The sequence below is a fragment of the Ranitomeya variabilis genome, chromosome 1 (genome assembly GCF_051348905.1).
Source record: "Ranitomeya variabilis isolate aRanVar5 chromosome 1, aRanVar5.hap1, whole genome shotgun sequence".
Classification (NCBI taxonomy): Eukaryota; Metazoa; Chordata; class Amphibia; order Anura; family Dendrobatidae; genus Ranitomeya; species Ranitomeya variabilis.
This window is the reverse complement of record NC_135232.1, coordinates 826,362,717-826,388,060: the sequence shown is the minus strand read 5'-3', so window position 1 is coordinate 826,388,060 and position 25,344 is coordinate 826,362,717. Positions and strand designations below refer to the sequence as shown.

The window sequence follows — 25,344 nt, the reverse complement described above, 5'->3', positions numbered from 1 at the left end:
CCCCCACCGATCACCAATGAAATAGTGCACATCGCGCTCTTTTAACTCCCCTGTGCAGTGGATTCGGGACCTTGGGCATGCGCAAACCACTACGCCACCAACGGAAAACTAAGCAAGATCTGGGGGAAGACACCACGCCCTTTTGACCAGACCAGCCTGATTGACAGGCGAAAACGGCTACATTGGTAACGTATTTTGGCAGCATAGGTGGGGAATTGGGGTCCACAAAATACACTATTGTAATGCACAGCTCAGGCCCTATTTAACAGTATTTTTATCTCATGCGGAAAAAACGGGGTGACAAGTGCCCTTTAAGAAAGACACATTGCAGACAAACACAGGAGACAGTTTAGGATATTTATCCTGCTTGACTTGTCGGTTTATGTACTGTTTTTATATCTCTGACATGTATATATGATGTGGTTTAATAAATATAATTGAACCATAAAAAAACAATTTTTTTCCAAAAATGTAAACTGACTGAGTAACTGCTGATGACGACTTGTATTCCAGTATATCCTGTAATATAAACTTTTCTTTTTGAGTAAACTTGCTATTGTTTCTGGCTAAAATGAAAAGACGTTCCAAGGTAACAACTATATAATCTATTACAATGCTCAGTGGGGGACTGTAAAATAAATAAAGCCGCTTACCATACTTCCCGTATTCCAATACTAGAGACAGCGTGTCTCAAAATCACAGACAACAAACATTTTTCTAAAAACATATTAAAAATCCATAATGATTTAATCTGATACTAAAATCAACACCCTCAAGCTGCATCTATGAACGTTGAAAAGTCAATCCTGTGATAGCAAATATAAAGTTATCTGTTGCTGCATTCCCAAGTAATTAGCATTTTAGTGTATATGCCATGACGCATTAAGTGCTGTGGGGGGCGTGACAGAACATTTCTAGAGTTTCTAGCTCTGGGTGGTTATTGCCAAGCCCAGTATAAGCCTCTTTAGTTTGATTGATAGCTCTCTGTCTGTGTGATGTCAGGTGCCAGGCAAAGAAATAAGACGGAGAGTCATCATGAGACCTGGGCTGGGCGGAGAAAGAAGTTCTGGAGACAGAGGCTTGGAAGGTGCTCTGTGACACTAAGAATACTTAATGCATCATTTGTATGTAAATCAAAAATATAATTACTTTGGAATGCAGCAACAGATAGAAGATATTAAAGGTAACAATGGATTTAAGCGGCAATCAAAAACAAAATCTGTATCGGAACTGCTTCTTCCTGGGGATACTCATGTTACCAATGGTTCTTGTAAACAGGGTTATTGTAAAAAATAGCTAATGCACAAGACTCTGCGGAAAAAACAATATTTATGACATTCTTGTTCAAGGAGCAGAACGGGTTCTCACCATATCTTAAAAACCTTTGTTTATTTCATCTTCAATAAAAAAATAACATCATTAGTAGTGTTTTCACGTGAGGGAACTGTAGTTCAAAGTTTAAGGCCATTTTGCATTATAGACGCTAAAAGAGGCAGGTTGGCCTGTATGTAACGCAAAATGGCCATTGCCTCTAAGCCTGAGTTCTCTCCTCTGCAAGCACCACTATTGATGTTGTTCTTAATAAAGATGGAATACAGAAAACGGTTTAAGATATGATGAGTGCCCTGTCTACTTTTAGTACAAGAATTTGTCGATGTATTTATCGTACATTTCAAAGACCTCCAGGCCCATTTATGTGGACTGGTAAGATTCGTCTTACTGACAGACTCCATTTGAAGGGATTTTCCCATGAACAAAGTACATTTTAATAAATAATTTAGAATTAAAATATTTTCCACAATTAGATGTTTTTAACCCCTTCGTGACCGAGCCAATTTTAAGCTTATTTACCAGGTCAAATTTTTTAAATCTGAGCAGTGTCACTTTATGTGGTAATAACTCTGAAATGCTTCAATGTATCCCAGTGATTTCGAGATTGTTTTGACACATTGTACTTTTCGTTAGTAAATTTAAGTCAATATGTTTTGCGTTTATTTGTGAAAATATCAGAATTTTGGCGAAAATTTTGAAAAATGTGCAATTTTCAAACTTTCAACCTTTATATTCTTAAACCAGTTATGATGATGTATAAAATAATTAATAAACAACATTTTCCATATAAAAATAATATATACACTGGCGCTGCACTGGACCAGAAACAGGGGGACAAGAAGCGGAAGAAGGAAAACAAAAAACAATGAGCAGCTGGTGAGGTGGCGCGGTCTGTGCTGCACCGCGTCTATGATGGATACTACAGTGCAAAAATACTAATCACCTGCGCTTGTGGAGTGGTCGTGCTGGAAGGTACCTTACATACTGCCTTCCACCATAAGGGAGTGCTGAGGTAGGCAGTCACTGTGTTTAAACAATAGGCCTGGATGTTTAGGGGACTATACACAAATGAATATGAACAAAAGTTCCCCAAAATAGTTCACCCAGTAAAAGCCCGTATGCAGACGTGCTCACCGCTATGAAGACATGTACTTACAACTGAGTGTGGAGGCAGGAGTGGATACAGCGTAGAGAGTGACGATCGTCCTGCTTGAGAGCGGTGTTGTGTTGGACTTGATGGGTCCAGGCTGCACCGTAGGGCTGCGGGGTAATGTCAGGGCCGACTAGGCTGAGGCTATGTCCGCTCACTGGGCGATGTGTGCGGAGACCGCGAACTCCTGGCGTGCCCCGGCCGGAAGCAACGCCGGAGCTGTAGCGGTGTTAGCTGGGGGCGTGGACCTGATGTGACGTCACAGGGTAAGAGGGCGGGCTTAGGACAGGACAACCAATCCAACGCGTTTCGAAGGTTACACACCTTCTCCGCACACATCGCCCAGTGAGCGGACATAGCCTCAGCCTAGTCGGCCCTGACATTACCCCGCAGCCCTACGGTGCAGCCTGGACCCATCAAGTCCAACACAACACCGCTCTCAAGCAGGACGATCGTCACTCTCTACGCTGTATCCACTCCTGCCTCCACACTCAGTTGTAAGTACATGTCTTCATAGCGGTGAGCACGTCTGCATACGGGCTTTTACTGGGTGAACTATTTTGGGGAAGTTTTGTTCATATTCATTTGTGTATAGTCCCCTAAACATCCAGGCCTATTGTTTAAACACAGTGACTGCCTACCTCAGCACTCCCTTATGGTGGAAGGCAGTATGTAAGGTACCTTCCAGCACGACCACTCCACAAGCGCAGGTGATTAGTATTTTAACATTTTCCATATGTCTACTTTACATCTATATAATTTTCAAATGTCATTTTATTTTGTTAGATTGTTAAATAGGTTAAAAGTTTAGTAGCAATTTCTCATTTTTTCAAGAACAGGTACAAAACCTGTTTCTTTAGGGACTTATTCAGATTTAAATGGACTGCGGAGCCTACATATTGGAAAGTTCTCAAAAGTGAAGGTTTAAAGAATTATTTGAGAACTGCAGTTTTTAAAATATTATCAAAGTTGAATTTAAAAAACATAATTAATTTTTACTCTAAGATGTTGCTTTAGTTTCATTTTTTTCACTTTTAGAAGAAGATGTAGGTTAACTATTTGTTACCTAGTTTCTTCTGAGCAGTGTCGGACTGGGGTGCCAAGTGCCCACCAGTAACATTGACTGTGAGGGGGCCCACTTTTCACCTGCATACGAATATTACACTGCCCTCGTTCACAAATTTACCTATATCTCTATATAATAAGGCTAGGTTCACATTGCGTTAGGGCAATCCGTTTAGCGCTAGCGCTAGCGGATTGCGCTAACGCAATGTTTATTTAGGGGCCGTGTTTGGGGTCGCGTTAACGTCCCCACTCTCGCAGATCCCCGATCTTCGAGAGCGGGGAACGGACCTCGGGCGCGCCGCGGACGCTGCAAGCAGCGTCCGAGGCGCGTCACAGAAGAACGGCACATCACTAGCGCGAGCCGAAAAAGGCACGCGCTAGTGATGCGCTGCAGGAGACATTTACATTGCTGTCAATGGGCACGCTAACGGACCCGTTGCACGGCGTTAATTGCGACATTTTCGCCGTGCAACGCTGTCCGTTAGCGTGCACACATTAACGCAATGTGAACCCAGCCTAATAAATTGGGTAGTTTGGCTAATAAATGATGAGATGCTGTTTTTTTCTGTGCAGAGTGAATCAAGTGAATTATGCCAAGTACTGTAGGGGTGGGGCCCAGATCTGCACAGGGGCCCCCCGGGGGATTTCACTGTTACCCTATGGGCCAGTCCGAGCCTGCTTCTGAGCGTGTTGATACCCCACATGTGGTCAGAAATCTGTTTGGATAAACGGCAGAGCTCGGAATGGAAAGAGCACCGTTTTACATTTTGGAACACAAATTTGGCTGAAATAGATTACGTGTAGCATATCACATTTTCACGGCCCCTAAGGCTATGTGCACACGTCGCATTTTTTTCACGTTTTTTCGCTATAAAAACGCTATAAAACCGCGAAAAAACGCTCACATTAAGCATCCTATTAATTAGAATGCAATCCGCAAATGTTGTGCACATACTGAGTATTTTTCTGCAGCGGAAACGATTTGCGGTAAAATATGCAGCATGTTCATTAATTTGCGGAATCGCGGGGATTCCGCACACCTAGGAATGCATTGATCTGCTTACTTCCCGCACGGGGCTGTGCACACCAGCTGCTCAGACTAAGGCCATGTGCACACGTTCAGTATTTTTCGCGTTTTTTTTCGCTTTTTTTCGCTATAAAAACGTGATAAAAACGCGAAAAAAACGCGAAAAAATGCTTACATATGCCTCCTATTATTCACAGTGTATTCCGCATTTCTTGTGCAAATGTTGCATTTTTTTCCGCCCAAAAAATCGCATCACGGAAAAAAGCAACATGTTCATTAAATTTGCGGAATTACGGGGATTCCGCACACCTAGGAATGCATTGATCTACTTACTTTCCGCATGTGGCTATGCCCACCATGCGGGAAGTAAGCAGATTATGTGCGGTTGGTACCCAGGGTGGAGAAGAGGAGACTCTCCTCCACGGACTGGGCACCATATAATTGTTAAAAAAAAGAATTAAAATAAAAAATCGTGATATACTCACCCTCTGATTGCCCCGGAGTCTTCCCGCCTCTCAGCGGTGCTTGTGGCCGCTTCCGTTCCTATAGATGGTGTGTGTGAAGGACCTGCGATGACGTCATCGTGCGGTAAAAGTGATTAGATGACTATTCTTCAGGTCATTTTTTGCGGAATGTTTGGCGTTTTCAGTTATGCCTTTTTTTTACATGTGTCTTTTTGGTTGCTTCTTGTTCAATTCTTTTGTCAGCATGATGAAAAAGCGACATTTTTGGTGTGTTTTCTTATTTATGTTTGCAAATTGCCTTTTCAGAGAGGAAGAGGACTTGAACTCTGGTAGCAATCCATATCCAATCCAGTAGGTGGCACTAGAGTTCAAGCCCTCTTCCTTTCTGAAGATGCAATCTGCATATTTAATTTCCCTCAGGATGCATGACGAACAAGTCTCCTCACTCTGACATGCCAGGCCAGTCTTGTCATTCTTCACAAGGAGAAACGTTACCCCTTAGATCCTCATTTTTTTTTTTTTATGATGCTTGCCATATGGAATATATACCGTGCCAGTTTCATAGATTGGGTCATTCCAGAAGCGACAATACCAATTATGTGTATGTTTTTGTTTATTTTTCCCCTTTTAGCCACTTAGATACCGCTGTTGAGATTGACTAATCCATTCCAAAACTGGCTGTGACCAATACCACAACATGGGATAGCAGCTAATTCTTTCGCTGAGGTAAAAAATATTTAATCAGGCAGGGAAATATTTTACCTCACAGAAAGCATCAGCTGCAATCCCATGTTGTGGTATCGGCCACAGCCAGTTTTGGAACCGATCAGTCATGCTGTGGTATGATCAGACTGTGTCTCTGTATGGTCAGACATGGTGTTAGGGCTGGTGGAACGCATCAAATAATATTAAAGAGGATATAAGGTGTGTTCGCAGCTTGGGGTCCACCGTGTAGAGATGACACCTGCTGCTTAGTAATGATGGATAGTATATGGCGGTATAACATAAACACGCGAGTTAACTTCACCAGGTATGTAGGAGGCAAACCCTGTTGCGTCACAGGGCCGCAATACCACAGAGTGAGCGCTAGTGTTTTGGTTACAGGACTCTGCCCCAAGGACACAGGATTAGAGTCCCTCTAGACCAGGGGTCTCAAACTGCAATGATCGAGAGCCTCAAACCAATGCGTGTTTTGAAGATTTCCTTCGCATTGCACAAGGTGCTGGAATCATTCTGTGCAGGTGATTAAATTATCACCTGTGCAATACAATGAAATCCTAAAAACATGACCTGTTTGTGGCCCTCGAGGAATGCAGTATGAGACCTATGCTCTAGACCCACTAGCGTTCGGCGCCGCAACTGCGGTGCCAGGGAAAAACTAACTAAAGATTTAGCGTACTATGTGGAGCGCCCCGTCAGGGCTGCGGGGTACTCAGTACCGGGTCCTGCGGTTCACAGGGGGATGTCACGGTGGCTGACCTGGTCCGTGGCCCTGGGACGTCCATGTAAAAGGAAAGGTCTTTAAAGGGATAAAGTTTATGTTCGTGACGCCACCTGTGGTATTCGGTCAGGGTGACCGATGCTGCTTTAAGGGGTTCCGCTGAGGTGATGTTATGGCAGCTAGATAGTATACCTTCCCACAGGTTAAGTATATACCCAGGGCTTCCCAGTGTGTAGATGGTGAATGGTGAATGGCGCAGTGAAGAACGAGGACACAAGGTTGCAGTCTCTTTACCTTTACTGAAGACTTCAGCATCCACAGTCCAGAGCACCAGACCACAGGGTAGGCAGAGTCCGGCCAGAGGCAAGTCCATGGTCCCCTTGTCCAGGTGGAAATCAATAGCCTTCCCTTGCGCTGTAGTGGTGTAGTCCCTTACTGCATAAGCTTCAAATAAGGTCCTCACAGATGTAGTGTCTCTCTCTCTGTCCCCCGTATAGGATAGGACAAAACCCGTATGACTGGTGACCTGAGCCTGTTTATAGGGTCTCTTAGATAACCCGGCTCTGAGGGGGGTCACCCTAACCCTGGGTGTAGGTGCGGACAGGTAACGTGCAATTAGCTGTCCTGCCGGTCTCTGAAGTAAAGCGTAGAGGTCCTGGCTACCGGTGTTCTGTGCCTCAGAAGGAGGCAGTCTGTTCGGGGCTGGTCCCCTTCTGGTATCCTCTCCTTTGCTTTGCCTTCCTTCACGCTCGCTGCAATACAGTTCTGCCTTCAAAATGTCTCTTTCTAGGAGCTGCAGCTCTGAGGGCATGCACAGCTCCGTGGACCCTCAGTCCTCCTCAAACTGATGTCTGGAACTAACTAACTTTCGCTAAAGACTACCAGTTATATATATATGGGGAGTCACCTAATAAATAGGATCAGAAGCTCCCCCTGGTGACCTGGAGTATGAAATGTGTTGCATGTTTGTGATACCTGGATGCAGTTATCCTTCCTTGCCTCTGAACATACCATCACTCTCCCCAAGAGGAAAGCAATACCACTGTGATGACCAGGATCCTGGGGCACCACATATGTGCGTACAGCACCGCTCTGGCAGACGCCACTAACCACCCTAAGCGCACTATTTGCGCATGGCACCGCTCTGATGGGTGCTGCTGTAGACGCAGTACAGTCGTGCCTTGTGCTGGATGGCACAATCTGGCGCTAGTTAGCTGCAATCACCCACACTCAGTCAACAATGCTAGGGAAGGGGATAATTTAGGAGCTTTCATCAGATTGCATACACACATACCCGATTCTGGATTTATACTAGCGCATGGCCGAGCGGCCATGCAAACCTTTTATAGCTGTGTCCTTCCGGGACCTTCCCTGTGGTCCAATCAGGACCGCTTCAGGACCTGAGCATGTAACCCCCGACCTCCAATGAGAGGTTGTCCCACCGGCATGCTCAGTTGACAAAAAGCAGGACTTAGTCCCTGGAGCGTCTGCTCCCCTCTGATCAATGCTGGTTACAATAGCTGAACTGGGACAGCAGCAGTATCCAGATGCTCAGCATCAGCTTGAGCAAGACGATGGGACTGATGTCTCTGCTGAGCAGACTCCACTGTGGCTGTGGAAGAATGGGAGACCACAGAGGACATGGTTGGAGATTCCTCCTGTGCAGCGGCGGGAACTTGACACCATTACACAGTACATAGCAGGGGCACATTTATCTCAGCACAGAAACATTTTTTTTTTTTTTTACTCATCCAATTGTGGAACTTTTTTTGTATTTCAATATCTATTGTATTAAAATGTACTTTGTTCATTGGAAAACCTCTTTAAGGGTTAGTTCACACGAGCATATAAAAAAATCATTTAGCATTTAATTTAGAAATTTTGGATAATCTGGATGCAATCCGTTTTTTTTATAGCAGCGCCTGTTAATCATTTGCAAGACCATTTACAGAATTGTATCTGTAAGAGACACAAATTTTATACTGTGTCTCCTCCATGTAGCATCTGATTCTCTTTTCGCACCCATAAACTTAAATGGGTGCGTCTCATCCGATTTACTGAAGAAACTAGGGCACGGTGAGATTTTTTTTCACATGCAGCTTTAGTAAGAAAAAAGGCTCATCTTCACTGTCCCATTGAGCAACATTGATCAGTATGCGATCCTTTTTTTTTCCACAGACATAGATACGGATGCGGTCATGTGCACGAGCCCCAAGAAATATATGGGATACATGTCTATAGCTCAATATACTGGTATGAGCCAACATTTAACATTTTCTGTAAATGATAACTACAATGACATTTTCAAGTACCACCAAATGTAAAATCATAAAATACCGTAAACATAATTATACTTTTTCTCATGGACACTGGACAAAAAGTCTCCTGTGTTTACAGACTGTCCATGAATTTCGGGATGACTGATAACCCTGCTCCCTACACTGCTTCATCCTGTGTATTTATATACATTTCTGCTCGCTGTGTAGGTTTAATTGGCAAAAAAAAAATTATGCTAAATGACTCTTATCCTGAAATAAAGTTTCTAGACACCATTGTTAAAATTCAGAATAATATAACAGAGAACATTTACGGTAACTAGAAGTCGACTGAATGCCCAAAATACTTGTGATGGGACTGTTACTAATAAAAAACCCTCCACTGTCTATTGTCATTAGATACAAGCACATGTTACCATCAGTGGAAGAAAAATTTGCTAGAGCAACAAAAATTCCAGAAAGAAAGACTTTAGCATACGATACAAGAAAACCATCATCGGGTACGTCTGGTAGTCACCGGCAATCCATAGCTCCTAAAGAGCCAAAGAAACCTCATGTCATTTTTATCATGTTTCAAACCTTCAGGGAACAACTATGGACCAGATCTCGGAGGTCAGTCAAACTATCACATCTATAAACTGTTGCAATGACTATTGCTACTTTTTTATTTCCACTTATATTGATGACTCTATATCACTTCTCTCCTTTCATCGCTTCATTTTTTCTTATATTGGTATCATTTTTTTTGGAAACAAAGGCAGCTGTTTTGTCTGCCAAAATAACAGAATTTCCTACACAATTTCTCTGCCAGTATCTGAGGTTATCTTTGTAAAGGAACGTCACTGGTAGAACACTGGTAGAAATAAAATCATACTTACAAGGAGCTCACATTGCTTATGATCAACACTTGGCTAAAGAAATGATTGACGTCATAGATTGAGGAAGTTAAGCGGGTATTCCAGGAATATCTCTTCCCTTTCCATTAGATTTTGCTAGGTTACAATAATAACCTCAGGTGTTATAGACCTTTCCCAGATGCAATACTTTGTTTCAGACGCTGCTGCCTTGGTCTTCGTTGACTGGCTGCAGCGGTGACAATTACAGCTCATGTAACACCACTAGCCAATCACCGTCTTCAGGAGCTTTGCTGATGTAAATGACACAATCCACTAAGCACAGTGATTGGCAGCAGCGGTTATGTGTGCTGTAGACAAGAATTCATCACTGCATGGTGTAATCAAAAGAAGAAATTTCTAGGACTGAAAAAGAGTTCTACCTATTCGAATCTGGGTTGTAGAGTACACTACATTTTGGAGAAGAAAAAAATCACTGACTCAAAATTCCACCAAAACACCACAAACAACGCACAGTATGCAAGACCTGTTTTGCACAACAGACCAAAAAAAATCAATCTAAAAGGTCAAGTAACCTGCTTAATGGCATCACTTCCATAAAAGAAGTCATCTCACCCTGGACTTGTAACTCATAATTGGCTCAGCAACACATTTTTGTCAAGCTCACTGAGATTACAAAATGGGATCACATTTCCTAATTATCACAGCGCAGTGTGGGGGATGTGCCCTTGCCAGCTGTCATGGCTTTGTCTTTCAGCCTTACAAATAGAAGGCACAACTGTAAATTGCTTATTTTTTATGTCATCACTTGCCCATCTTCCACACGATAAGCTGAAGGCATTTTACAAGTGTGTGGTTGGAGAGTGACTTACATTAGCTAAATGCTTGTGCACAGTCCATCTGCTTGTTTGTTTTCTTTCTTTTCTCTGAATGATCCAATGTTGTCCTAAATGCCTAATGATGATAAATATAATCCACCTGTGTGTAATCAAGTCTCCGTATAAATGCACCTGCTCTGTGATAGTCTCAGGGTTCTGTTTGAAGCACAGAGAGCATCATGAAGACCAAGGAACACAACAGGCAGGTCCGTGATACTGTTGTGGAGAAGTTTAAAGCCGGATTTGGATACAAAATGATTTCCAAAACTTTAAACATCCCAAGGAGCACTGTGCAAGCGGTCAAATTGAAATGGAAGGAGTATCACACCACTGCAAATCTACCAAGACCCGGCCGTCCCTCTAAACTTTCATCTCAAACAAGGAGAAGACTGATCAGAGATGCAGCCAAGAGGCCCATGATCACTCTGGATGAACTGTAGAGATCTACAGCTGAGGTGGGACAGTCTGTTCATAGGACAACAATCAGTCGTACACTGCACAAATCTAGCCTTTATGGAAGAGTGGCAAGAAGAAAGCCATTTCTCAAAGATATCCATAATTTGTGTCATTTAAAGTTTGCAACAAGCCACCTGGGAGACACACCAAACATGTGGAAGAAGGTGCTCTGGTCAGATGAAACCAAAATCGAACTTTTTGGCAACAATGTCAAACGATATGTTTGGCGTAAAGGCAACACAGCTCATCACCCTGAACACACAATCCCCACTGTCAAACATGGTGGTGGCAGACAGTATCATGGTTTGGGCCTGCTTTTCTTCAGCAGGGACAGGGAAGATGGTTAAAATTGATGGGAAGATGGATGAAGTCAAATACAGGACCATTCTTGAAGAAAACCTGCTTGAGTCTGTAAGACCTGAGACTGTGAAGGAGATTTGTATTCCAACAAGACAATGATCCCAAACAAAGCAAAATCTACAATGGAATGGTTCACAAATAAACATATCCAGGTGTTAGAATGGCCAAGTCAAAGTCCAGACCTAGAATTACCATTATGTGAGTGATAAACAGTTATGTCCATAAATATTGGGTCAGTTCATAGATAAGGATATTGTCCTCTGATCCAGTTAGATGCTACTTATCAACTCGTAACCTGCATTAAAGACTCCTATCCACAGACTCAATTAATCAGTCAGACTCTAACCTCTACAACATGGGCAAGAGCAAAGAGCTTTATAAGGATGTCAGGGACAAGATCATAGACCTGCACAAAGCCGGAATGGGTTACAAAACCATAAGTAAGACGCTAGGTGAGAAGGAGACAACTGTTGGTGCAATAGTAAGAAAATGGAAGAAATACAAAATGACTGTCAATCGACATTGATCTGAGGCACCATGTAAAATCTCGCCTCGTGGGGTATCCTTGATCATGATGAAGGTGAGAGATCAGCCTAACACTACACGGGGGGAACTTGTTAACAATCTCAAGGAAGTTGGGACCACAGTCACCAAGAAAACCATTGGTAGCACATTACCTCGTAAAGGTTTAAAATCCTGCAGTGCCCTCAAGTTCCCCCTGCTCAAGAAGGCACATGTGTAGACCCATCTGAACACCTGGATGATTCTGCGAGTGATTGGTAGAAGGTGCTGTGATCAGATGAGACAAAAATTGAAGTCTTTGGCATTAACTCAACTCGCCGTGTTTGGAGGAACAGAAATGCTGCCTATGACCCAAAGAACGTACAAGTTGAGGTAGTAAAACAAGGCACTCATATAATAAAGGATTGGTGGTGCTCAAGAAGGGCGTCCAGCCCAAAATATCCAAAATTAGAAAATAACTTGGTAATGTGGCTAGCAAAGACAAATTATTTATTGTGCATCCATAAAGCAAAAAGTTGAACATTTTCGGTCCACATCCGGACCTTCATCAGAACAGATTTACTGGTATAGTAGATATTATCAATATCCTGCCGTAAGTCACTCGATGATACAGGAAAGATATATATTTTGGTACTGTGTTAGCCAGTGCATAGAAAAATATTTGGAATTGAGAGCCATTAAAAGGTGTCAACCACTGAGGACTCTGAATTCTAAATATTTTTTGATAGACATGTTAATGATATGCAAATGAGGTGAGGAACCAGTTGTCAATCAGTGTGACATTGGCAGTGACGCCCTGTAAACAGATAGACCAGAAGAGAAGGTGTTGCTCTGTTGATGTTAGGTCAAAAGAAGTAGAAGAATCGCTGCCTGAGCCGGAAGAGATCTTTGCAGGGCAGAATAGGCAGGTGGTTAGGAGCTACCTGCATGTACTTTCTTAGCCCCATAGGAAAAAACATTAAGTGCTTGGTAACCCCTTTAAGTTTATTCGATATGCCTTAAAAGGTACACCTACAAGTCGGGTATTACACAGTGTTCCAGAAACACCTCGTCAAGGTCTAAGGTGAGCTCATTGTGTCCTCTATTTATAAGTGGTGTGTAATAATGAAAATGCAGTCCAATCTGCAGGCAGCATCTTCTGGAGGAACTGAGTAGATTGATAGACTTTATGCACAAAGTATTAGAACACATCACTGAATCATTGAATTCAGGGTTTTTTTTCCGTCCCATTGCCAATCTAATATATAAAGCTGAATGTGTGTATGTGTGTATGTCCGGGATTGGCATCTGAACCGTCGCAGCTACAGCCACAAAATTTTGCACAGTCACACGTCTGGACCCCGAGAGCGTCATAGGCTATGTTGTGAGGGGAAATTTTAACCAACTTGACACACGAAACTCGCCCTAAAACACACACAAGTCTGGTATTATCCTTCAAAAATAAAAATCTGATTAATAAGCAGACAAACTACAAGAGCAACAAATGTACCATATAGGAATCCGGCAGCTGTCAGTCACATGACCAGTCTATTATGTGTATGTGTGAGCTAATATATACTGCCAGGGGGTGGGCTTACTGTTGGCTGGGGATTTATCAGGCTGCCAATTTAGCTTACAAATACTGAGGTGAAAATACTGACCAAATAACGTGTGAACGAGGTCTAATACAGGAGGAGATGACATACAGATACATACTATATACAGGAGGAGATGACACAGGTATATACTATTTACAGGGGAGATGACACACAGGTATATACTATATACAGGAGGAGATGACACACAGATATATACTATATACAGGAGAGATGACACACAGGTATATACTATATAGAGGAGAAGATGACATACAGGTACATACTACATACAGGAGGAGATGACATACAGGTATATACTATATACAGGAGGAGATGACACACAGGTATATACTATATACAGGAGCAGATTACCTACAGGTATATAGTATATACAGGAGGAGATGACATACAGGTATATGCTATGTATAGGAGAAGATGACATACAGGTATATACTATATACGGGAGGAGATGACACACAGATATATACTATATATAGGTGAGATGACACACAGGTATATACTATATACAGGAGGAGATTACATACAGGTATATACTATATATAGGAGATGACATACAGGTATATACTATATACAGGGGAGATGACACACAGCAGGTATATACTATATACAGGGGAGATGACATACAGGTATATACTATATACAGGAGATGACATACAGGTGTATACTATATATAAGGGAGATGACAAACATGTATATACTGAGGTGAAAATGAGAGGTGTGAGGTGAAAATGAAAAGGTGTGAGTGCAAAATGAGAGGAGTGAGGGAAAATAGTGGAGTGATCGGAAAATGACAGATATGAGGTCGAAATGACAAGTGTTAGGGGGGAATGAGAGGAGTGAGGGGGAAAATAAGAGGAGTGAGGGGGAAAATGAGAGGTGTGAGGGAGAAAATGAGAGATGTGAGGGGTAAAATGAAAGATGTGATGGGGAAAATGAGAGGCGTGATGGGAAAATAAGAGAAGTGAGGTGCTATAACTAACCACAGATATTTACTATGCCCAGGCAATGCCGGGCTCTTCAGCTAGTGGTATATAAAATCCATATCATAGCCATGCTACGTGCAAAGAGCCATTATTTCACAAATGTATATAAAGAGCTGACTGTCCAGTTCAAGATATGAGTTTTAAAGGCCAAACAGCTGCATGCCAGTCTTACATCACCAAGAACAGTGCGAAGTGTGGAATGGATGGGTGTAAATCACACTCCCACTTGAATCTGGAGCTATGGATACATTTTCTATGGCGTTATAAATCAGTTAATGAGAAGAGGTTTAAATTGCAAATTATATTGAATCTTTCCCACAAGTTTATGAATCAATCTGTTGAACTCCTCTTGTACTAATCCATCTTGCCTGCAGATTGGACTGCATTTTCAGTGCAGGGACTGGTCCCTCCTACATCCTAAAAATACAAAGGCCTCAATTCATCCAAGCTTTTCCACCAAAACAGTTTTGCTAAAGTCTCTGAAGTTTGTTGCAACTTGGAGCTGCACAAAAATGTTGAGACATTTAGCGTTTTCACGACAATTTCTCCCTGCTCTGTCTAAATGATCACAGCTGGGCTGGGGACATGAAGCCACAGGTCTTGTAATTCATGAAGAGCAGTGGCGTTCCTTATGCCAGAATTGCACCTATTTATGAATCAGGAACATCTGACTCTACCATGCCCCACCATGAAGACTGGTGAATAAATCGCTGGTCCTGCCTCTTACCTGCTGACATCTGTGGCTCTTCTTTTGGTTTTGCTGGTGGACTAATGTGTATGGGGGCCCTAACAGATGATTAGTGGGGAAGATAAGGATGGAGCATGTCTGATTCCGTACTGCTGATCCTTTTGCTCTCTAGAGATGAGCTTCTCAGAGATCTAATATTTTATCATTCCCTTTATTTTTTGAAAAACAATTGATAATGGTCACTACAATAGACAATACTTATTCTGAAGAGATTTTAATTTTTTTATGACTTGATATCTGGTAGGAATAAAAAATATTGCATGCAGCAATTTCTAGTGAAGTGCAAACAGTGCTTGTTGCCTGAACCCTTATCTTTTCCATTTTCATGATACTAAAGTTGGTAAGATGGATTTTAAGGGACTAACATTACAGTCTTTGGGCCCCAAATGGGAATAAAAGATGTCTAAAAATCAAGAGCACTTATGCGCCATTTCACTGGCATTGCGCATGCCAGCCTTAATGGAGTACAATGCAGTTAACTCATTAAGTGGTGCATGCGTGATGAACTGGGAGGATCTGTTAACTGGCACGCGCCTCTGCCTGAAATGTACTGTCAGGGACTAACAGGTTTAACTGGATTAGAAAAATATGACTTGTCCGTAAACCCTGTATATGAAGAGATGCAATCATTGGACTGTATCCACTGCGCATTGTACCACTGGGTCCCTCCTGTGGACAGTAATCATTTCCACACACTCTCTTGGAATCCTTATGCAGCCCAGTGATTCCATCCCTTCATATATTGGTACAAGAGGTCATTCTGCATTTTTCTCATGCAAGAAAGACATTCCGCACATATTCTATTCCAGCCTGACGAAGGGTACATTACCTGAAACGTTGCTATACTCCACTTTGCGAGGTAATAACTTTTTGGGATATGAGGGAAAAAAATTAAAAGCATTCAAAAACATTCAGTTTTTTGCCTATTTTTAACATGCTGGTCCCTTATACAATATTAATTTTCTGACAACTTGTCCTACTTGAATAAGCACCTATTTTTTTCCTTGCACCATAAATTGGAGGTTGATCAACCCATCTTTTGTCTACACTGTAATAGTGACACTAAATATTTTCTACATGAATATTCCAGCTAGAATTTCATTCCGAAATCACCACAGAGGACCTACACTGGACAATGTGATCTGTCCTACAGACAGTTTGTAAGTATAAAAGAAGACTATCAAAGGAAGCTAGAAGATGACCAATGTTACTGTAATGTATCTTATATCTGATTCACATAAAGACCACATTTCCTGATTAAATAGCTTAGGTCTGATCCCAAAACACGTTTTTATTTAACTATGAATACAATAGAGAAATCCAATACTTACACTGATCCCTGGAGATAAACTGAGGTACATTGTTCAGTTGAGGTGTGCTGGGATTTGGGGTTCCGACAAGTTTGCTTTTGGCCATTTTTGTATTTGCTTTTGCAAACTCCAACCGTAACGTCTGAGGAATTTCTGGATCAAAGCGTATTCCCTGAAACCATTAAATGAGAAACTTTTATTCCATGATGCCGTTAGCATTTAAGAAAATCTATACAGTAATGGATAGTGAGATGTATGTAATAGCATGATGAATGAGGGTGATAAAGCAGTCTAGCCTAGACACCCAGGCTAGGCTACAGCCATATTTTCAGCCTGAGTGTAATCCGACAAAACATAGGATCACATGTTAATCTATGGGGCCGTGTACATGTCAGATTCTTTCCTTGGACCGAGACAATTCGAGGAAAAAAGAAAAATCACTGCATGCCCGAGTTTGATCCAATTATCAGATCTCACTTGCCCATGCATGATTTCCACGGACTGATAGAGTGGAGAATTTTTTTCTTCTCCTCATTCAAGAGAATCGGATCACACTAGGATCTCACTCTGATCGCATAAGAGAATACATGGTCGTCTGCACCCGCCCATAATCTGCACACATTGTGCCGCCATTAGCCACTGCTCTGCTGATAAGCACAGCTCTCCTACTAGCTACTGACCACACAAACTGCTGCCCAGCATATAAAACACAATATCAACCTTTTCAAACATACAACACCATACTATAATACTCGCATGTAGGGCAGCACAGTGGTTCTACCTTTTAGTAGATGTTCCAAAATAAGATAAAACAGCCCTATATACACTATGTTTCAAATTATTATGCAAATGACATTTTTATCGGATTTTCCTAAATGGTCGGTGCAAATGACAGTCAGTCTAATAAAAGTAATCACCCGTTAGACTATACATCGAATTTTATTGAAGAAACCTCCCAATGATAACAGTATAATCTCCAAAATGAATAAAAACTCAAAATGCACTGTTCCAAATTATTAGGCACAGTAGTATTTCTAAACATTTGATATGTTTTAAAGAACTGAAAATGCTCATTAGTGGAATTTGCAGCATTAGGAGGTCACATTCACTGAACAAAAAAGCTATTTAACTCCAAAACATCCTAACAGGCCAAGTTACATGTTAACATAGGAACCCTTCTTAGATATCACCTTCACAATTCTTGCATCCATTGAACTTGTAAGTTTTTAGAGAGTTTCTGCTTGTATTTCTTTGCATGAAGTCAGAACAGCCTCCCAGAGCTGCTGTTTTGATGTGAACGGCCTCCCACCCTCATAGATCTTTTGCTTGATGATACTCCAAAGGTTCTCTATAGGGTTGAGGTCAGGGGAAGATGGTGGCCACACCATGAGTTTATCTCCTTTTACGCCCATAGCAGCCAATGACTCAGAGGTATTCTTTACAGCATGAGATGGTGCATTGTCATGCATGAAGATGATTTTGCTCCTGAAGGCACATTTCTGCTTTTTATACCATGGAGGAAAGTTGTCAGTCAGAAACTCTATATACTTTGCAGAGGTCATTTTCACACCTTTAGGAACCTTAAAGGGCCCTATCAGCTGTTTCTCCATGATTCCGGCCCAAAACATGACCCCTCCACCTCCTTGCTGACGTTGCAGCCTTGTTGGGACATGGTGGCCATCCACCAACCATCCACTACTCCATCCATTTGGACCATCCAGGGTTGCTCAACACTTATCAGTAAACAAGACTGTTTGGAAATTAGTCTTCATGTATGTGTGGGCCCAATGCACCCATTTCTGCTTGTGAACACTGTTTAAGGGTGGCCGAATAGTAAGTTTATGCACCACAGCAAGCCTTTGAAGGATCCTACACCTTGAGGTTCGAGGGACTCCAGAGGCACCAGCAGCTTCAAATATCTGTTTGCTGCTTTGTAATGGCAGCTGCTCTCTTAATCCGATGAACTTGCCTGGCAGAAATCTTCCTCATTATGCCTTTTTCAGCACAAACACATCTGTGCTCAGATACAGCCACAAATCTCTTAACAGTACAATGATCACCCTTAAGTTTTTGGGAAATTTCTAATGTTTTCATCCCTTCACCAAGGCATTGCACTATTTGATGGTTTTCAGCAGCAGAGAGATCCTTTTTCTTTCCCATGTTAATTGAAAACTGTGGCCTGCTTAATAATGTGGAACATCATTTTTAAGTAGTTTTCCTTTAATTAGAATCACCTGGAAAGCCAATTATCACATGTGTTTAAGATTGATTTTCAGTGATCCATTGAACCCTGAGACACAATGCCATCCATGAGTTTATTTGAAAAACAAAACAATTAAATCTTTATGACACTTAAATCCAATTTGCATAATAATTTGGAACACAGTGTATATCATATAGAAAATGAAACCGCATGTTAATACAAATTTTTTTAGGTTTTTTATTTTCTGATGGTAGATTTCTTATTTTGTTTTCTCTACACATATGTGCAAGGTTGCCAACTTGTTACCGGTTTCATTAAGTAGGTCCAGCTTCTCACACATCTTCCAGGATTCAGGGAACTATTGTACTTATTTAAGTGGCTTGCTAATTGTTAGATCTTAAAATATTTCAAAGAAATCTTAATAATCACAATGCTTTCAGTGCTGTATTTCAGCCAATCATTGTTGGCATAAATGTCACAGAGCGAAACTAACAAAAAACAAAAAAAAACAAACACACAATCACTTGATAAATTTCTGCAACAATTAACCCCTTAACGACCGCCGATACACCTTTTAACGGTGGCAGTTAAGGGTACTTAAACCACAGCGCCGTTAATTAACGGCGCTGTGGAAAAAGTGAATAGCGCCCCCCAGAGTCGGATTTTCTCTGGGGTCTCGGTTGCCGGAGGTAGCCGAGACCCCAGAGAACATGATTCGGGGGGTTTTTACCGACCCCTGAGTTGTGATCGCTGGTAATTAACCGATTACCGGCGGTCGCGACAAAAAACAAACAAACGCGATTTGCCATTTAATTTCTCTGTCCTCCGATGTGATTGCACATCGGAGGACAGAGAAATGGGGTCCCCGATCACCCCAGATAGCCCCCCGATACTCACCTATCTCCCCCGGTGCTCCTCGTGGATCCCGATGGGCGCTGCCATCTTTTTCTGGGAAAAAAAATGGCGGGCGCATGCGCAGTGCGCCCGCCGCCCTGCACCCGGAAGATCTTTGGGGTCTCGGCTGCCGGGGGTAGCTGAGACCCCAAAGAACATGATCGGGGTCGTTTTTTACCGACCCCTGTTTTGCGATCGCCGGGCCAAAATGCTGCGTTTTTCCTGCGGATTTATCGTGGATGTACCGCGGTTTTTGTGCAGATTCCCCTGCGGTTTTACACCTGTGGTTTTCTATTATGGAGCAGGTGTAAAACCGCTGCGGAATCCGCAGAAAGAATTGACATGCTGCAGAATGTAAATCGGGCACAGCGTTTTATGTTTCCCATAGGTTTACACTGTACTGTAAACTCATGGGAAACTGCTGCGGACCCGCAGCTGCGGAACCGCTGCGGATCTGCAGCAAAATCCGCAACGTGTGCACATAGCCTTAGGGTTAGGGCTAGGGTTAAGGCGTTAGGGCTAGGGTTAGGGTTAGAGCTAGGATTAGGGTTAGAGCTAGGGTTAGGGTTGGGGCTAGGTTTAGGGCTAAAGTTAGGGTTTGGGCTAAAGTTAGGGCTAGGGTTGGGGCTAAAGTTAAGGTTAGAGTTGGGATTAGGGTTTGGATTAGGGTTGGCATTAGGGTTACATTTGGGATTAGGGTTAGGTTTGGGATTAGGGTTAAGGTTAGGGTTGGGATTAGGGATAGGGGTGTATTGGGATTAGGGTTAGGTTTTGAGGTTAGGGTTGAGATTAGGATTAGGGGTGTGCTGGGTTTAGGGTTTTGATTAGGGTTATGGTTAGCTTTGGGATTAGGGTTAGGGGTGTTTTGGGGGTTAGGGTTGTGATTAGGATTATGGATCGGGTTGGGATTAGGGTTAGGGGTATGTTGGGGTTAGGGTTGGAGTTAGAATTGGGGGGTTTCCACTGTTTAGGTACATCAGGGGGGTCTCTAAACGCCACAGCCAATTTTGCGCTCAGAAAGTCAAATGGTGCTCCCTCCCTTCTGAGCTCTGCCGTGTGCCCAAACAGTGGTTTACCCCCACATATGGGGTATCAGCGTACTCGGGATAAATTGGACAACAACTTTTGGTGTCCAATTTCTCCTGTTAGCCTTGTGAAAATAAAAACTTAGGGGCTAAAAAATCTTTTCGTGGAAAAAGAATATTTTTTATTTTCACGACTCTGCATTATAAACTTCTGTGAAGCACTTGAGCATTCAAAGTTCTCACCACACATCTAGATAAGTTCCTTGGGGGGTCTAGTTTCCAAAATGGGGTCACTTTTTGGGGGGTTTCTACTGTTTAGGCACATCAGGGGCTCTCCAAACGCGACATGGTGTCCGATCTCAATTCCAGCCAATTCTACATTGAAAAAGTAAAACGGCACTCCTTCTCTTCCAAGCTCTGCGGTGCGCCCAAACAGTGGCTTACCCCCACATATGGGGTATCAACGTACTCAGGACAAATGAGACAACAACTTTTGTGGTCTAATTTCTCCTGTTACCCTTGTGAAAATAAGAATTTGTGGGCGAAAAGATCATTTTTGTGTAAACAAATGCGATTTTTTATTTTCACGGCTCTACTTTATAAACTTCTGTGAAGCACTTGGGGGCTCAAAGTGCTCACTACACATTTTGTTAAGTTCCTTAAGGGGTCTAGTTTCCAAAATGGGGTCACTTGTGGGGGGTTTCCACTGTTTAGGCACATCAGGGGCTCTCTAAACATGACATGGCATCCGATCTCAATTCCAGCCAATTCTACATTGAAAAAGTAAAACGGCACTCCTTCTCTTCCAAGCTCTGTGGTGCACCCAAACAGTGGTTTACCCCCAAATATGGGGTATCAGCATATTCAGGAGAAATTGCACAACAAAATGTATGGTTAAATTTCTGTTTTTACACTTGTGAAAATAAAAAAATATGGTTCTGAATTAAAATGTTTGAAAAAAAAAGTTAAATGTTCATTTTTTCCTTCCACATTGTTTCAGTTCCTGTGAAGCACGTAAAGGGTTAATAAACTTCTTGAATGTGGTTTTGTGCACCTTGAGGGGTGCAGTTTTTAGAATGGTGTCACACTTGGCTATTTTCTATCATATAGACCCCTCAAAATGACTTCAAATGTGATGTGGTCCCTAAAAAAAAATGGTGTTGTAAAAATGAGAAATTGCTGGTCAACTTTTAACCCTTATAACTCCCTAACAAAAAAAAATTTTGTTTCCAAAATTGTGCTGATATAAAGTAGACATGTGGGAAATGTAATTTATTAACTATTTTGTGTGACATATCTCTCTGATTTAAGGGCATAAAAATACAAAGTTTGAAAATTGCTAAATTTTAAAAATTTTCGCCATATATCCATTTTTTTCATAAATAATCGCAAGTAATATCGAAGAAATGTTACCACTAACATGAAGTACAATATGTCACGAAAAAACAATCTCAGAAACAGCGAGATCCGTTAAAGCGTTCCAGAGTTATAACCTCATAAAGTGACAGTGGTCAGAATTGTAAAAATTGGCTTGGTCATTAAGTACCAAATTGGCTGTCACTAAGGGGTTAAAACAATTTAAAAAAAAAAAAAAAACAAAACACCAAGCAATGGCATTATGAGGATTAATATGAAGATATTTTTTGGTCTCCATTTAAAGCTGCAGTAAATGTTTCCGTTTGTGTTTGGATTGCACATATAGCAGAGTGTGAAGCTAACACAGACCAGAGCCATGACAGCACCAGTGAATCTTACGGGGTTGCAAGTGCCAGCGGCACTGGACTGTATTTAAAGGGAATCTGTCACCCCAAAAATCGTATATGAGCTAAGGCCACCGGCATCAGGGGCTTATCTACAGCATTCTGTAATGCTGTAGATAAGCCCCCGATATAACCTGAAATGTAAGAAAAACAGGTTATATTATACTCACCCAGGGGCGGTCCCGGTTCATTTTGGGTCCGATGGGCGTCGCGGTCCTGAGGGCAGAGCAAAGTACTGCAGTGCGCAGGACCTGGGAAAGGTCAGAGAGGCCCGATGCCTGCGCACTGCAGTACTTTGCTCTTCTCTCAACAGGGCAGACAAAGTACGCCTGCGCCGGAGCCGCAGCAGGAAGACAAGAAGAGGACGTCATCATATGAAGATAGGAGGCGCCGGACAGGACCGCGATGCCCATCGGACCCAAAACGAACTGGGACCGCCCCTGGGTGAGTATAATATAACCTGTTTTTCTTACCTTTCAGGTTACATCGGGGGCTTATCTACAGCATTACAGAATGCTGTAGATAAGCCGCTGATGCCGGTGGCCTTAGCTCATATATGATTTTTGGGGTGACAGATTCCCTTTAAGCATTTCCAGCTGCGATCCAGAGGTGAGCAATTTCTTGTGTGCAGTATTTGGACAATAAAAGATGTTGTACTTAACTTGCCTGGGACACTGTCTCACAAAATTAACAGGTGGAAATGCCGCTGCCTTACAACGCCCAATTGGTTGAAGAGAAAATCTGCACTGTTGTTACAAACATCATAACTTTGGAGCGGAAAGGCTAAGAAGAAAAAGAAAAACTGCCCCAGAATCAGTAGACCTATAATGAGAATAAAACAGCAGGGCACTCCATAGTGCAGAAATCCTTAATAAAATGGAAAGTGGAGAGCTGACGGAAAGGGCATATCGTACTATGCTCACCTTGGAGGGATGTGCATATACCAGTCACAACCCATAACCCTGTTACAAATCCAGAGATGGAAGAATTCAGCTGCAGCAAGTGATGGTCCAGTCCAGGAGACAACATTTGTCAAAAATGTTTATTTTAAATAAAAAAAAGAGTGATAAAAACTCTGCTGAGTGTGACAGACAAGCAGGTAAAATAGTCATAACAATTTTTTAAAAGAATAAGGGCTACACGTTTCAACATCGAACAGATGTCTTCTTCGGGCCAGGCATGTACAGTATGTTAACAGACAGTAGGCAGGGTTTAAATAGACAAAAAAAAACATATTCGGTATTGCCAGGGGTGTAACTACAACAGGTGCAGGGGTTGCAATCGCAACCGGGCCCTGGAGCCTAGGGGGCCCTAAAAGTCCCTTTGGCTTATAGAAAAAGACTATTGCTATTAAAGATCTAAAATATTTGGGGGCCCCGTTGAAGCTTTCGCATCGGGGCCCATGAGTTTCAAGTTACACCACTGGGTATCGCCTTGTCCAGAATGATCTGACCTATAAACCTATCCCATTAATTAACTCCTTCAGTGAACACCGTAAAATAAAAAAACAAAAAAGTGGCAAAAACCTATGCTTTTTCATCATACTGCTAATCAAACAGTGGAATGCAGTATACAATAGATCTCAGAATACAGAGATGCAAAAACAATTCTTTTTTCTATCCATTTTTTTATTGTCTAAAGGTGCCAAAACATAAAAAAATATATAAATGTAGTATCACTGTAACTGTACTGATCTGAAGAATAAGGCTGCCTTATCATTTTTACCACATGGTGAACGATATATATATATATATAAAAATTCTTAAATTGCTGGTTTTTATTCGTTCTGCCTTCCAAAAATCAGAATAGAAAGTGATCAAAGAATGTTATGCGCCCCAAAAATAGTATCAATAAAAATGGCTACTTGTCCCACAAAAAACAAACCTTCACATGACTGACAAAAGAAATATAGAAAAATTATACCGCTCAGAATACGGCAATACAAAAATTTTATTTAGCAAAAAAAAAAAATCATTTTTTAGTGTGTGATAGCAGCTATACATAAAAATGTATATAATTTTGATACTGTTATAATCACACTGACCCGAAGAATAAAGTCCTCTAATCATTTATACCGCATGAGGAATGGTGTAAAAAATAAATCAAACCAATTCTTAATCTACTGTTGATTTGTTCCTTCTGCCTCACAAAGATCACAGTAAGGTTCGGCTCATATTTATCCTGCACTCTACGCTGAGGGCTTACACTGGAGTAAATCTCTGAAATACATGATTCAGATGAAACCCCCGGCAGAAGATTCCCTATAACGAGGCAGATGGAGACACTGTAGAAGACGTCTGGCCCATGACCTGGCAGAGTACGTCTTCTTAAACATGCATAAAAGTGCGGTCGACCACAGTTTTGTGCACCTCTGAAAAGAAAGAAACAGCTGAGCAGAGATCAGATGGAGTACAGAGTAACTATTTTATAGTGATCCCTTGGGGGTTTCATTTGAAATCACGTCACTCGGAGATTCAGAAGATGGAAACCTTGATGTCAGTGCTCAGCGTAGAGTACAGGGTAAATCTGATCCAGAATGTTATGTAAAATTTTTTCAATAAAAGCTTCAACTCAATCCACAAAAAAAATCTGCTCTTCTAGCACTTAGGGGCTCTATATATGGAGACTGCAAACTATTCCATTATGATCTGTGCACAAATAAAGCTCTTTCCCTCCCAGTTATCACAGTGTGGCTAAGATGTACTGCAAACACATTTGGGGTATTGCCACTTTCAGCAGAAATTGTGTGACAAATTTTGGTGCCATTTTTACCTATTTGCCCTTCTGACAATGTAAAATCTGGTGCTGAAACAAAATTTTTGTGGCAAAAATGTAATTTTTTTTCTATACTGCTCAATGGTATAAAATTATTTGACCCACCCGTGGTGTCAGTATGATCACTGCACTCTTATATTGAATATATTGAGAGGTGTAGTTTGTAAAATGGGGTCTCTTACGGGGGAATTCTGCTGTTCTGGCACCTCAGGGGCTCTGCCAA

At 41.8% G+C, this 25,344-nt stretch overlaps 1 protein-coding gene across 3 annotated transcripts in view; it reads right to left on the bottom strand.

The window, feature by feature from the left end:
* The window catches only part of RBPMS (RNA binding protein, mRNA processing factor), a 246,602-nt gene that overhangs the window by 77,567 nt on the left and 143,691 nt on the right, over positions 1-25,344 (bottom strand). For all 3 annotated transcript variants that reach the window (XM_077275250.1, XM_077275260.1, XM_077275257.1), the window contains exon 5: positions 16,486-16,636. In XM_077275250.1, coding sequence (XP_077131365.1) covers positions 16,486-16,636 — 151 coding nt within the window. The remainder of the gene's footprint in view (positions 1-16,485; positions 16,637-25,344) is intronic.